Below are 12,746 nucleotides of genomic sequence, written 5' to 3' on the forward strand. Positions count from 1 at the left end.
TCCCTCTTCCGATTGGCTCGAGATACAAAGGCCCTCCCATTGTCATAGTCACGCAAATCATGGAGCAATTTTTTTTTTCCGCTCAATGTTATAACCCCCATATGATTTCAATTTACTATTGATGTCACACAGAAATGTATCTAAATATTCATCATTTAAATTATTTGTCAATGATGAACATGTTTTATTTATTTGTTCCTTCAGTTCATTTTGTTTTAATCTGTCTCTTTCCAACAGAATGGAAATCCATTCCATTGTATGAGCGGCAGTGACCCATCGCTGGTGAAAAAGTTTATCTGTGTCATTATCCTATGCCTAATCTAACAGGGTTTTTAAATATGTAAATGTGAGGTTAGATTTATCCGCCCACTGTTTGTTCTTAGACATGTAATGGATGCTTGAAAAGGGCGGATAGGCACTAACAGTTACTGTGTTGATTAATGTGAGGTTTGTGCACTACCATTGGTGGTGGTGAAGCATGTGATTTTATTTTATATTTTGTTGGAATGTTTTTAGATGAAACTTTTTTACAGTCTGAGGAAGTTCGACCAGAGAGTTGATAGAAAGTGTGCATTGATTAAAAGCAACTAACATATCGGTTGGAGTTTGCCTGTGGCTTTCTTGACAAGTTTGTTTTTCAATCTGTTTGAATGTCTTATGAGAATCTTAAGTGCAGATGTGTGGTCCGGGGACCTTATGAACTTTGAATGAGTTAAGAACATCTAAATTTCCATTTTTTTGAAGAGGAGAACATTTAAAAAAGACTAATATCCAGGCAAAAGATTAGAAAGATGAACATATTCTAGATGAGCATGAAGAACAGCTATTTCAGAGTTATTATCTGAAGAACTATAAATGTTTTCATAAATATTTGAAAAGATATAGGGATTATTTTTCACTCGTTTCTGCCACTGTGATGGATGAGCTGTACCAAGTTGCAGGTTTGCCTGACAGAGGACTGCATTTTTGCAGACAATTTATGTGTTAAAACAAATTATTTTCTGTTTCTCATTAAAGGATGTTAAAACTGAGGTTGAGAAGACTTGTAAAAATAGAAACATTAACCTAATGACATTGTGTTATGTTTGTAAATATGAGTTGGCATTTAAAACAGTGTTTTCAGATTGTAAAAAAAATGGCTTAGTTAGTTTAGTTACTTTCTTATCTCTCAACTTTCAGTGACAAAAGATGGCACAAGTTAAAGTTCAGACTGCAGCAAGCCTCTGTGGATCTTCCCTGTCTCCCACGATGCAGCTCCCATCTGTGAACAGCTCAGGTCCTTTAGGTCTCCAGGCTTCAGTGAATGGAACAGCTCCAGCTCCCACCTGTACTAGTCCGGCAGCTGTAGTTGCAGATTCTGGTGTTTCTCCTAACTCACCAGGTAGAGAGGGTTTTTTTCTTCAGAAATGTGTAATTCTTGTTAGTAGTTCTGGTTGATATTTCAGATTGTTGTTGTTGTCTGAAAAATTAGCAATTGTACTTCAAGAGGACATCATAGAACTATGCTAATACTACTAAGTCAGTTTGGCAACTTTTTTCTCATCCATCCTTCTAGCTCCTGCCTTAAGGTTTTTTTTTTTTTTTTTTTTTTTGTTATAAACTTCATTATTAAATTTGTGCATTTTGAACAATGGCATGGTTATGGCTGCATTAATATAAAAGAAAACAAACCATTGCAAACATTTTTCATTATTGTCATACAGTATACATGTTTTCCATTTTAAACAATTATCAAGTCACTCCAACATTACACAAATTGCTCAAATCCTGCCTTCCCTTACATTTCTCTCCTCTTTCTAAACATTATTCTGTATATACATATATGTAGTTCCCACAAATTCCTTTTATTTCTCTTGTAAGTTGCTCCTTCCTTTTTTCCCTGAAGATCCCATCTCTTTTATATCATCGGCAATATTCGGTACTGCAGATGTTATGTGATCCTATCTCGCCTACATTCTGACTGATGGGTTCGGAGCCGATCCCTCGGCTCCGACTCGGCACGCTTATGCCAAAGAGCGAAGTCTCTTATTGGCTGAGCTTATTATATCCCAGGATGCACCACTACCATTCCCCCAGATCTCGTTTGCCGCTAACCTGCGAAGACGTGGTCTCGAGCTGGCTGAGCTGAGTAGTTATTTTTTGACTAACTTTTCTGTCAGTTTTGCTGTTTTCTTTCAAAAAAAAGCTGTTTTAACAGCTATTCTTACATTGTTGTGTGGTTGGTTTGAATTTCTTGTGAAATTTTGTTGTGTGACTGGGTTGTGTTTGGTAGGCCCCCCTTTCATCTAGGGCCTTCCCGGTTATTCAACCCTTCTATATTTTTTATATAGTAAAAGGCTTTAAAGTTTTTGGTAGCTGTTTGTTCTTACAGGGTTTCATAAAGTCCCCTGTCATTTGCGAGTGATAACTGTAAGCCTATACTTAGGGGCAGTAATTGTATTTCTTCCAGTCAGATTACTGAAATTCCCCCCATAATGTCTCAGAATCCTAGGCCTTCGGGCTTTAAAAAAATGTGTAAAATGTAGTTTCAAAATGTCCATCACGGACGATCACTCGCTCTGTGTGTATTGCTTAGGGGCAAAACATTTACAGGAATCATGTAGCGTATGTCACGCTTTTTCCTCAAGGGTCCTCCAGGAGAGGAAAAATAAATTAATTCTTAAGGGATTAATTAAACCTTCTTTCGAAGAAGCTTTGGCATCCTCTCCTTCTCCGCCAAAGAAAGGCGTCGGTTCCGACCAGTCCGTCGGATCCGACCGCTAAGAAACATAGGCAGGCCTCTCCTTGGCTCCAAGGACTTGGAGCCGAGGTCGGAACGGTCTGCCTCGATGCCACCAGTATCGCCTCCTCTGGCTTCGGAGCCGATGGCTGGGGCATCGAGGCGGGTCACCTCGCCGGCTCCACTGCTCTCGGAGCCGACAAAGGTTGCCCGCTCAGACACTTCTCCTCGGCGCCGAAGCCCACCTCGGCACCGATGGAATCTGGTATGTGTATTCCCTCGGCGCCGATACTCATCGAGTCGCCTCGAGCCGGTCCCCTAGCCCTTTGGGGCCGTTGGAGCGGCCTTCTCGAACCTGTTCTGTTTCCTCTCGGTCTTGAGGATGTCAGATTCTGATATAGACAGGGTGCTCCAAAGACTGTTCCAGTCTCCAGTCTTCCAAAATTTGTTTCGGTTCCGACCCAGTTGGCTTCGAGCCGATGACCTTGGTCCACCCATTGCCATTCCTCCTCCGACTGCTTCGCTCCGGAGCAGGTGCTGTTGGAGCCGGTGGAGATCTCAGGGTCGGCTCCGACCCTTACTCCAACCAGGCCTTCGGGTCCGAGTTTGGTACGGACTTCTTCGGCTGGACCCGGGGTGATGTTTGGGACCTATGCTTTCGGTTCCGAGCCTCCCCTCGGTGCTTCGCTGCGGGACTTCCGTCGGCTATCACGGCCGGGGACGGACACTCCCAGGATTCTGGGGTCCGGCTTTCAGAGCCATGAGGAGTGCCTTGGCCAAGTCCTCTTGCCATCTCTCCGGCTTTACCGGCACCTTCCTGGGCGTGGAGACTGGGTCTTTGGCAGTTCCCCTGTCCGTAGTCAGCGGAGCCCGGGCCTGAGGTTACCCCAGTGGGGTTCCCTCCTCCTGAGGGTTCTTCGGAGTTGTCTTGGAGGAACCCCAAGGAAGAGATCGTGCAAGAGGAAGCACGTGGACTCCCGAGTCTATTACATCAGACACTGATCTGGATGATGCAGAGGGGTCCCCAAAGTCGTCCTCGGATGATGTCTCATTTGCAGACATCTTAGAGATCCTCAAACAACGAGGCGGCTGGATATCCAAACCCCCCTCTGCTGACGAGTCAGTGCTCCTCAAGGCCTTTGGGGCTCAGCCCTCCGCGTCCTGGGTGTCTCTGCCCCGACGAGCTTCTGGATTTAGTTTGTCGAAGGGCGTGGGAACATCCAGATACCGTGGAACCAGTCCCTTCTCGTCCAAATAAATTTTGTCTGCTCCCCCCGAGAAGGAGTTCCTCACTAAAGGCGTGACTGTAGATGCCATGGTGGTGGCATCTGCTACACAACAGGACGTGGCAGAGGCTTCAACGTCCGTCCATCCTCCTAATAAGGAGTCTAGGAGTATGGACAGGTGCAGGAAGCGCACCCTGACTTCAGCGGCCTTTACTTTAAGGTCTCTGAATTATTTGGCACATTTTACCAGGCTTCAGAGGGATCTGGTCAAGGAGTTGTCAGATTCCCTCGGGCGTAACCTACCTGTGCAGCTAGCCCAGTCGGTTAGCTCTCAGTTGGCTATCCTTACGTCAATTTCTAACTCGTCCATGAGGCTCATTTCCTATGCGGCCGAAGGGGCGGGTAGAGCGGCAGGCACAGGCGTGGCTCTACGGAGACAAGCCTGGCTCCGCTTGTGTCAGTTCTGGAGGCCTTCAAGTCTTCCTTCCGACGCTCCCTTTGATGGGTCCTCATTGTTTGGACCCAAGGTTAAAGACACCCTTACCGCTGTGAGCAAGAGGGAAAAACTTTATCTGCCGTAGGTGCCCGTTATTCCACTCCCTTCGGCCTTACCCCAAGGCTAAAGGAGGTGGGAAAATGTGGTTCCAAGTCTCGCAAGTTTTTCTCCCAACAGCAGGAAGATTCCCCTTCCAGAGGCAGAGGACGGGAAATTTTTCAGGGAGACGCCGTCCCAGAGGCGGCAGAGGGCCCCGCAATTCTGGAGACCGCGAGTCCTTTCGTGGCTCTTCAGCCTCCCACACGTCATGAGGGATTGCCCGGCTGTGCTGCTCGAGCCAGTCGGGTGTCGTTGCCAAGCACCTAAAAGCCTGGGAGTCAATCACTCAGGACAGATGGGTGCTTCGGATCATTGCCGGAGGTTACACCATCCCATTCACATACCGCCCCCACCGTCCAAAAGAATCCCGGACCCACCACCCAGTCAAAGGGAAATGGCAGCCGCAGAAGCTTTAAAGCTGCTAGAAAAGGAGTCATCCAACCGGTCCCCACAGACCAGATCGGATCAGGAAATTACTCCAGGTTCTTTTTAGTGCCAAAAGACAGGGGACCTGAGACCAATATTGGATCTCAGCAGACTGAACCAATCCGTCACGAAATCCAAATTCGAAATGGTCACGTTACAATCCATTCTCCCATTGTTGGAGAAGGATGTTTGGATGTGCTCCATAGACCTCAAGGACGCCTATTATCACATACCGATACATCAGGCGTCCAGGAGGTATCTGCGCTTCAGCCTGGGAGTCAGTCATTACCAATTTTGCGCTCTGCCCTTTGGTCTCACCACAGCCCCAGGGTGTTCACCAAGTGTTTGGCAGTAGTGACGGCTCACCTGAGAAGTCTTGGATTCCAAGTGTTTCCCTATCTCGACGACTGGCTCCTGACTGCCACCACCAGGCATCTACTAATGGACAACCTCAAAGCCACCATCTCCTGGGTATTTCCCTGGGATTACATTCAATTGGTCAAAGTCTGTCTTGCTGCCCTCTCAACGCATAAAGTTTATAGGAGCAGAGATAGACTCAAGATTGATCTTGGCGTCTTTCTTCCTGCCGAAAGGATCCAAACTTTACAGGGCCAAGTTCAAGCTCTGATCTCGAGATCCAAAGCCCCAGCCAGGATGGTTCTACAAGTTTTAGGCTCAATGTCTGCCACGGTTCTTTTAGTTCCTCTGGCAAGATTACACATGAGGATTCTTCAGTGGCTCTTGTCAACTCAATGGTCCTTTCAGGATCTTCCCCTCAATCATCACATCATGATTACGGAAATATGCAAAAGGGACCTTCGCTGGTGGCTTCAGACATCCAATTTGAATCAAGGAAAACCCTTTGTTCTCCCCTCTCCAGTGGTTACCCTGACGACAGATGCCTCCCAGATAGGGTGGGGGGGGGCATTGTCTGGGCAGGCTAGTTCAGGGCTCCTGGCTTCCAGACGAAGCTCTTCTCCACATCAACGTGTTGGAGATGAGGGCTGTACTTCTATCCCTACAAGCTTTACACAAGTTTCTTCCTCAGGGCATCATCGCCATCCACACAGACAACATGTCGGTGGTTTGGTATCTGAACAAACAAGGAGGGACCAGATCATACCCCTTTGCAGAGAGGCCATGAGAGTGTGGGAATGGGCTGTAGCTACCAACCGCTTCTTGGTAGCGACCCACATCCCGGAAAGTCAAATATATTGGCAGACAAATTGAGCAGGACAATTCTCTCTCCTCACGAGTGGTCTCTAAACCACACAGTAGCAGCTCAGGTTTTCAGGAGATGGGGACGCCGTGCTGCGACCTATTTGCAACTCCACTAAACACCAAGTGCCAAAGGTTCTTCTCCTTGATCCCACATCAGGAGTACCAGCCATGGATGCTCTAGCACAACCTTGGCCAACAGGGCTACTTTATGCCTTTCCTCCAATTCCGCTTCTTCCCAGAGTTATTCAAAAAGCTTCTCAACTGGGGTCTTCAATGATACTGATTGCCCCATACTGGCCTCGTCAGGTATGGTTTCCCTACCTGAAGAAGCATGCAGTGGACGATCCGTGGACTTTAGACCTAATTCGGACTTGTTAATCCATCAGTCGGGACATCGGCATCAGTCCCTTCAATCTTTGAAATTGACAGCTTGGCTCCTCCGCTTCCGACTTTAGTTAGAAGGCACACACTAGACCCGGAAGTTGTTCACATTTTATCTTCGGCCCACAAACCCACCACTAACAAATTGTACCTTAGTAAGTGGAAGAGGTTTGCTATCTGGGCTCAACTCAAGGGCTTAGACCCTATCACTGCTCCTGTCCCAGAGGTCTTGAAATTCTTAACATCCCTGTTTAATCAGGGATCTTCTGTCTCAACTATTAAAGTCCAACTTGCGGCTATCTCTAAATTCCACGAATCCACGGATCCTCCTTTGATGAGCTGCAGACTATGCAAAACTTTCATTAAAGGTGCGAGCCTATTAAGACCCCCAGTTTTTCATCCTGCACCTCCGTGGGATCTTGATTTGGTGCTTCGCGCATTAACATCTCCCCCTTTCGAACCGGCTGCTACATGCGAGTTAAAATATCTGTCTTGGAAAGCTGCCTTCTTAGTTGCAATTACTTCTGCAAGAAGAGTTTCAGAGCTTCAAGCCCTGTCTATTAAGCCACCGTACTTGATTTTCCACAAGGATAGAGTATCACTTAGGCCTAATCCATCCTTTGTCCCAAAGGTCTGTTCTAGTTTCTGCCTACAACAGTCTCTAGAGCTACCAGTTTTCTTCCCAAAATTCTCCAATGAAGCAGAATACACTCTTCATAAATTGGATGTTCACAGGCAATTACGCTTCTATTTAGACAGGACTCAGCAACCGTAAGTCAGACCAGTTGTTTGTGTCCTTCTCAGATAATAAACTGGGCCAAACCATCACAAAAGCTACTATCTCAAAATGGATCAGAGATTGCATAACTCAGGCTTATTCTTCTTTAAATAAGCAACTTACAACATCTATCAAAGCTCATTCTACCAGAGCTATGGCTACTTCTATAGCTTTTCATTCCAAGCTCGCTATATCGAAATCTGTGCTGCGGCTACTTGGTCCAATCCGCACACTTTCATTTCCCACTACAAATTGGATGTGGCATCTAAAGGACGAGCATCATTTGGTTCCACGGTACTCAGGAGTGTTTTCCAGTGAGCCACCCAGGATTCAGGTGCTAGGACGCTGTCCCATCAGTCAGAATGTAGGCGAGATAGGATCACATAACATCTTTTAGTTATGTACTCACCATAACTTCAGACGTTTGGGATCCATCTCGCCCACATCCCTAATACCCACCCTGCTTCCCCCTGCCTTGGAGATCAGAAGAGATTGAACGGTTTTGAGTTCTACTGTTTTATCTTGTTTCATCTGACGATGTTATATAAGCAGGGTATGCATGTGTGCATGTATGCGGACAAACTAGATCTGGGGGAATGGTAGTGGTGCATCCTGGGATATAATAAGCTCAGCCAATAAGAGACTTCGCTCTTTGGCATAAGCGTGCCGAGTCGGAGCCGAGGGATCGGCTCCGAACCCATCAGTCAGAATGTAGGCGAGATGGATCCCAAACATCTGAAGTTATGGTGAGTACATAACTAAAAGTTTCGTTTGGTTTAGATTTTGATTGCTATTTTTCGGCAGCCAGTACCATTAAACATAGCATGGCCTTACTATGTGTAGGCAGTTAAGTTCCTATATCTCAGCTCAAAAGAATAATTTCCTTAGTTATGATAATTTGCTTCTCCAACATTTCTCACAATGTACTGTGTAGGGAATTTTTAAAATCTGCAAATTTGTTTCATCCCAAAAAAACATGTTTCCAATTAGATCTCTCTTTCCTATCACCTGAAGATGCATTATTAAAAATCCTAAACCTTCTGGACTTGTTTGCATACTTGGGAAAATACAAATGTCCTCTAGTTGTTATTTTGCATGTTGTTTTTCCATTCTCTCTTCCCAGTCTTTTAACCTCTTCTGATTGATTCTTATAGTGATCATTCAGCATTTTATATGACCTACTAATTGTCCATTTTTAATAGCAGCTTGTTTTAGATTCTGCTAAAAACTAAACCAGTGTTGATCTTTCACTTAGAACTCCCCTAAATCTTTCTGTTTGCCTATGCTCTGTTATCAATCCGTTGTAGGGAAGGCACTCTCTAACCTACATTCCAAATTTCTTCTTGGCCTCATCCCACTCTGTAACCCATTATTTTATCTGCCTCACAAGCTATCCCTTCTGAGGAAGTTTGTATCTTCCCCAATAACTCTCAAATCATTTCCACCACCCATTCCCTAAATTCTTCTCTTTTTAACAAAAAAAGGAAATCACCTGTGTCTTTTTACATTATTACTCTGCATCTTTACCATAGACTTTCTTATTGCATGATCTGAAGTAGTTATTGGATCTGTTTCAAAACTTTGAGTTCAGTCCCCATGCTGCTGTGGAATATAATTTCTTTCCCAGTTGTTGGACTGTGAGAATAATGTATAAGTTCTGAGTTCCTGCTAGTAGATTCACATCTTCTGTTGCATGTATTCCCATATATGTGCAGAACAATATAGGAAACACCAGACCACAGCAGATAGTATCAAATAAAGCTCCAAAGTTTAATCCACAGTACAAAAATGTTGAGCACTTTTGTAGCCAGAGCTACTTCATCAGACAACTCAATAAACTCCACAGGGATTTTTTAAAACAGCAACAGCCTATCAATGTCAGTTCTCAATAAACAATTAGCTTAATAGCCACTGATTTAAAGGAGACACACTAGATAGAGACATAATATCAACTAATAAAACATTAAAATGAATAAAAATACATAAAAGTGCATATATAGAGACTTTATCTGCGTAGTGGCTTATTATTATTATTATTTAAAAATCCCTGTGGAGTTTATTGAGTTGTCTGATGAAGCGGCTCTGACTACGAAAGCGTCACCATTTTTGTACTGTGGATTAAACTTTGGAGCTTTATTTGATACTGTCTGCTGTGGTCTGGTGTTTCCTATATTTTTCTGAAAATACTAGTTGTTTGGGAACCCAGTCTGCTCATACCACTTTGTATTTTTTATTTGTTGATTTATTCCCACATATGTCTTCAGAAATATGTACTATTTTGTTATATTTTCCCTTCTTGGTCCCCAGTGTATTCTCACTATTACTGAACATTACTGAAACGTTTGTATGTATTAAAAATGTATATATTTGTACAACTTGTTTGTTGAATGATCATTAAATTTTCACTTTTTTGTCAAAAAATGTCTGTAGTACAGTTGATCGAATTATATTGTACTCAACTTTCTAAAGCTTAACTATAATATAACTCTATGGATTTGTCTTTTTTTGTTGTTGTGCAACCTTGGCGTTAGCTATAAATTCTGCGGGAGTTGAGAGTGGTCCTCCATGATAAAGTAGTTTTTAGAAGATTTCTTTTGTTTGGTTTGTCAGGTAGGTAGGGTGAGTGATGATCTCAAATGTGCAATATTTACATTTGCAATAACCAAGTGTAGTTAAAGTAGTAGTTTAAGTATTTTAAAGGTCTTACTTTGTTTTTAGTGTTAGTGAGGTAAGTAATGATCACAAATTTAAACATATTGTTTACACATGGTGATCATTGCAGGATCTTTTTTTGTTATTATTGATCAAGTGTGATATTTTATGTTTTGTGTTTCATTGAATTTCATCAGTGATTGGTAGTAATGCACATTTTATATAGATAGATGTATCTTTGTTTTGGTGTGTGAGTGTGTGTGTACATGTATGTATATGTGTGTGTGTGTATAACACACACACACCCTAATAGTGTGTACCACATCTAAAAGGGGTGTGATAAAAACTTGCCGTGGGTACAGTGTGCTGATAGATGTTCTTCGTCTTCCATTGCTGCAGTCCTGACTATTGGGTATAGTCCGCGTCCCAGTCGGCCCGAATACCAGAGTATAAGGCTGACGTCGGTCAGGGCGCATTAGACTGACGTCAGTACGTCAGGGTACTAATGCGCATGACCGACGTCATATCCTCAGTCTTTTTTGCCGCATGGTCCGATGCAGAAGCAGTTTTGCGAGTGCAGGTTGGCGTACTGAAATATTTCCGAAACCGGAGTTTCAGACCGATACAGAGTTGGCTAAGTACCCCGTTGGGGAACATTTTGGTTTTTTCTTGCCTCAGTATTTTACCGGATGTCAGAAAAAGTGAATAACTGTATTTCTTGTGGGAAACAGATACCTCATAGGGATTATCATACCTTGTGTATACCTTGTTTAGGGCCTGAGCACGACGTTGTTGGTTGCCGCTCTTGTGCTAGGTTTAACAAACGCACTATTAAGAGGAGGTTAGACTGTGCCAGGTTAGTGTTTGGGAAGCGTTGCAATTATAAAATGCCGCCGGATGCTCCGACGCCCGCTTCCTCCAAGAAGCGCAAGGATAAAACAGTGAAGCCTAGGGTTGAGGAACCGGCAGTCCCGGACGTCGGTTCTTTGGAAGGCTCAGTGGAGCCGGAGGTTTTGCCAGGAGTTTCCATGGAGTCCCAGGCAGAAACTATACTCTTACAGGATGTGCCTTCTCAGGAGGTAGGCCAGGCTGAGGGGGCTTCTCAAGTGACTGTTCTTCCCTCTCTTCCCAAGGTAGTTAGGGCCTCTCCTTCTGTTGCCAAAACTTCTATGAGGGGTAGGCCTCCTTCAGCTTCAGTGGGAGCTTCTCCTACCATTTCAGGTTCTGTGCCTAAGAAACATATGCTTAAGATGGCAGAAGATTTGATTACTATGATTAGGGGTTCTATGCCCCCGCCTGATAAGAGGCCTAGGGTGGAACCGGAGTTTGAGAGTTTTGAACAGTGTTCTGAGGCTTCAGAATCTTCTGTGGAAGATTTGCAGGAGTATCCTACCTATTCTGATTCTGATGTGGATGATTCCACTCCTACAGCGTCTCCACCTGAGGATTTTTCATTTTCAGAGACCTTGCATTCTATGAGGGAGCACTTTAAATGGGAAGGCCAGGATTACTCTGACTCCAGGAAAAGGCTTAGGAGTTCTTGTTTTACCCCAGCATAGGCCTTTAGCTATTCCTCCTGTGTTGAATGTGGTGGAAGATGTTTTTGCAGAGGCTTCCCTGAACCCTGACTCTTTGCCTCCTGCTCCTGTTAAACCTGATAGGTATTATAGGGTGCCTGAAGCTCATAAATATTTGTTTAAGAGTCCTAGGGCGGACCCAGAAACTATTTCCCAGGGGCCTAAGGGTGTAAAAGCTTCTGTGGTTAAAAATCCTGTCCCCACTGATAAAGAGGCAAGGGCTTTGGATAGGTGGGGAAAGAAAGTGTATACTTCTTCCACTCTAGCCATGAGAGCTTTGAATTGTCAGTTTCACATGTTAAAATATCAGAATTACCTTCTTTCACAATTGAAATCTAAGGTGGATGCTTTGGCGGAAGGTATTGAGTGTAAAGAGTTGCTGGATTTGGTTCATGTGTCCGAACAAGTGGGTAAGCATTCTTTGCAATGTGGTTTTGATGCTGTACAGGCCTCCTCGAGGGTGGCTGCTACCAGCTCTGTTCTTCGCAGGCACGCCTGGTTGAAGGATCAGAATTTAGCTGAGCATGTTAAGACAAGGATTTTGGATGCTCCTTTACAGTCTGATGTGTTGTTTGGTTCGCCTGTGGAAGCTGTTTTAAAGAAAATGGAGGACAAAGCTAAGTCTATGCAAACTGTTAAAGATTTTTGCAGGTGCAGCCACCAAGTTTAGTAGAAATTGGCCTGCTAAGGGGTGGACATACCCTGCTTATGATTCTCAGTCTAGGGGTAGGTCTAGACGTGGTAGGGGCAGGGCTCAAAGTTCTTTTAGGCCTAGAACAGGGAGTTCACCTGCTCAGACTTCTGGTGAGGGTAGGGGTCAGTCCTTTCGTAAACAGACCCAATGACCTGTCTTTTCAGCTGCCAGCAGATTCTCGTCTGGCAGCTCCTTTGGGGGGAAGACTGTCTCTTTTCAAAGAAAATTGGGATTTAATTACTCAAGACAAATGGGTGTTGGATATCATTCACCACGGTTACAGATTTTATTTCCATACAATGCCTCCTTTCAAAGGCATGCCAGATGTTCCTCCTCTGCAAAGAAAAGAGGCTCACAAGCAAGTTTTACAGTTACTTCACATAGAGGCCATTCAGCCAGTCCCTGTGTCAGAAAGGGGCCTAGGATTCTATTCTCGCCTGTTCCTTGTACCAAAGAAGGGGAACACGTGGAGACCAA

General features: G+C 44.3%; 1 protein-coding gene across 1 annotated transcript in view; it reads left to right on the top strand.

Moving 5' to 3' along the window:
• Positions 1-12,746, top strand: part of STAU2 (staufen double-stranded RNA binding protein 2) — a 3,898,627-nt gene that overhangs the window by 338,510 nt on the left and 3,547,371 nt on the right. Inside the window, exon 2 of the mRNA XM_044067226.1 lies at positions 1,180-1,381. Within this exon, the coding sequence (XP_043923161.1) occupies positions 1,189-1,381 (193 nt within the window). The 5' untranslated portion in view covers positions 1,180-1,188. The remainder of the gene's footprint in view (positions 1-1,179; positions 1,382-12,746) is intronic.

Source organism: Protopterus annectens, chromosome 3.part1 (assembly GCF_019279795.1).
Source record: "Protopterus annectens isolate FY-2018-M chromosome 3.part1, PAN1.0, whole genome shotgun sequence".
Classification (NCBI taxonomy): Eukaryota; Metazoa; Chordata; order Ceratodontiformes; family Protopteridae; genus Protopterus; species Protopterus annectens.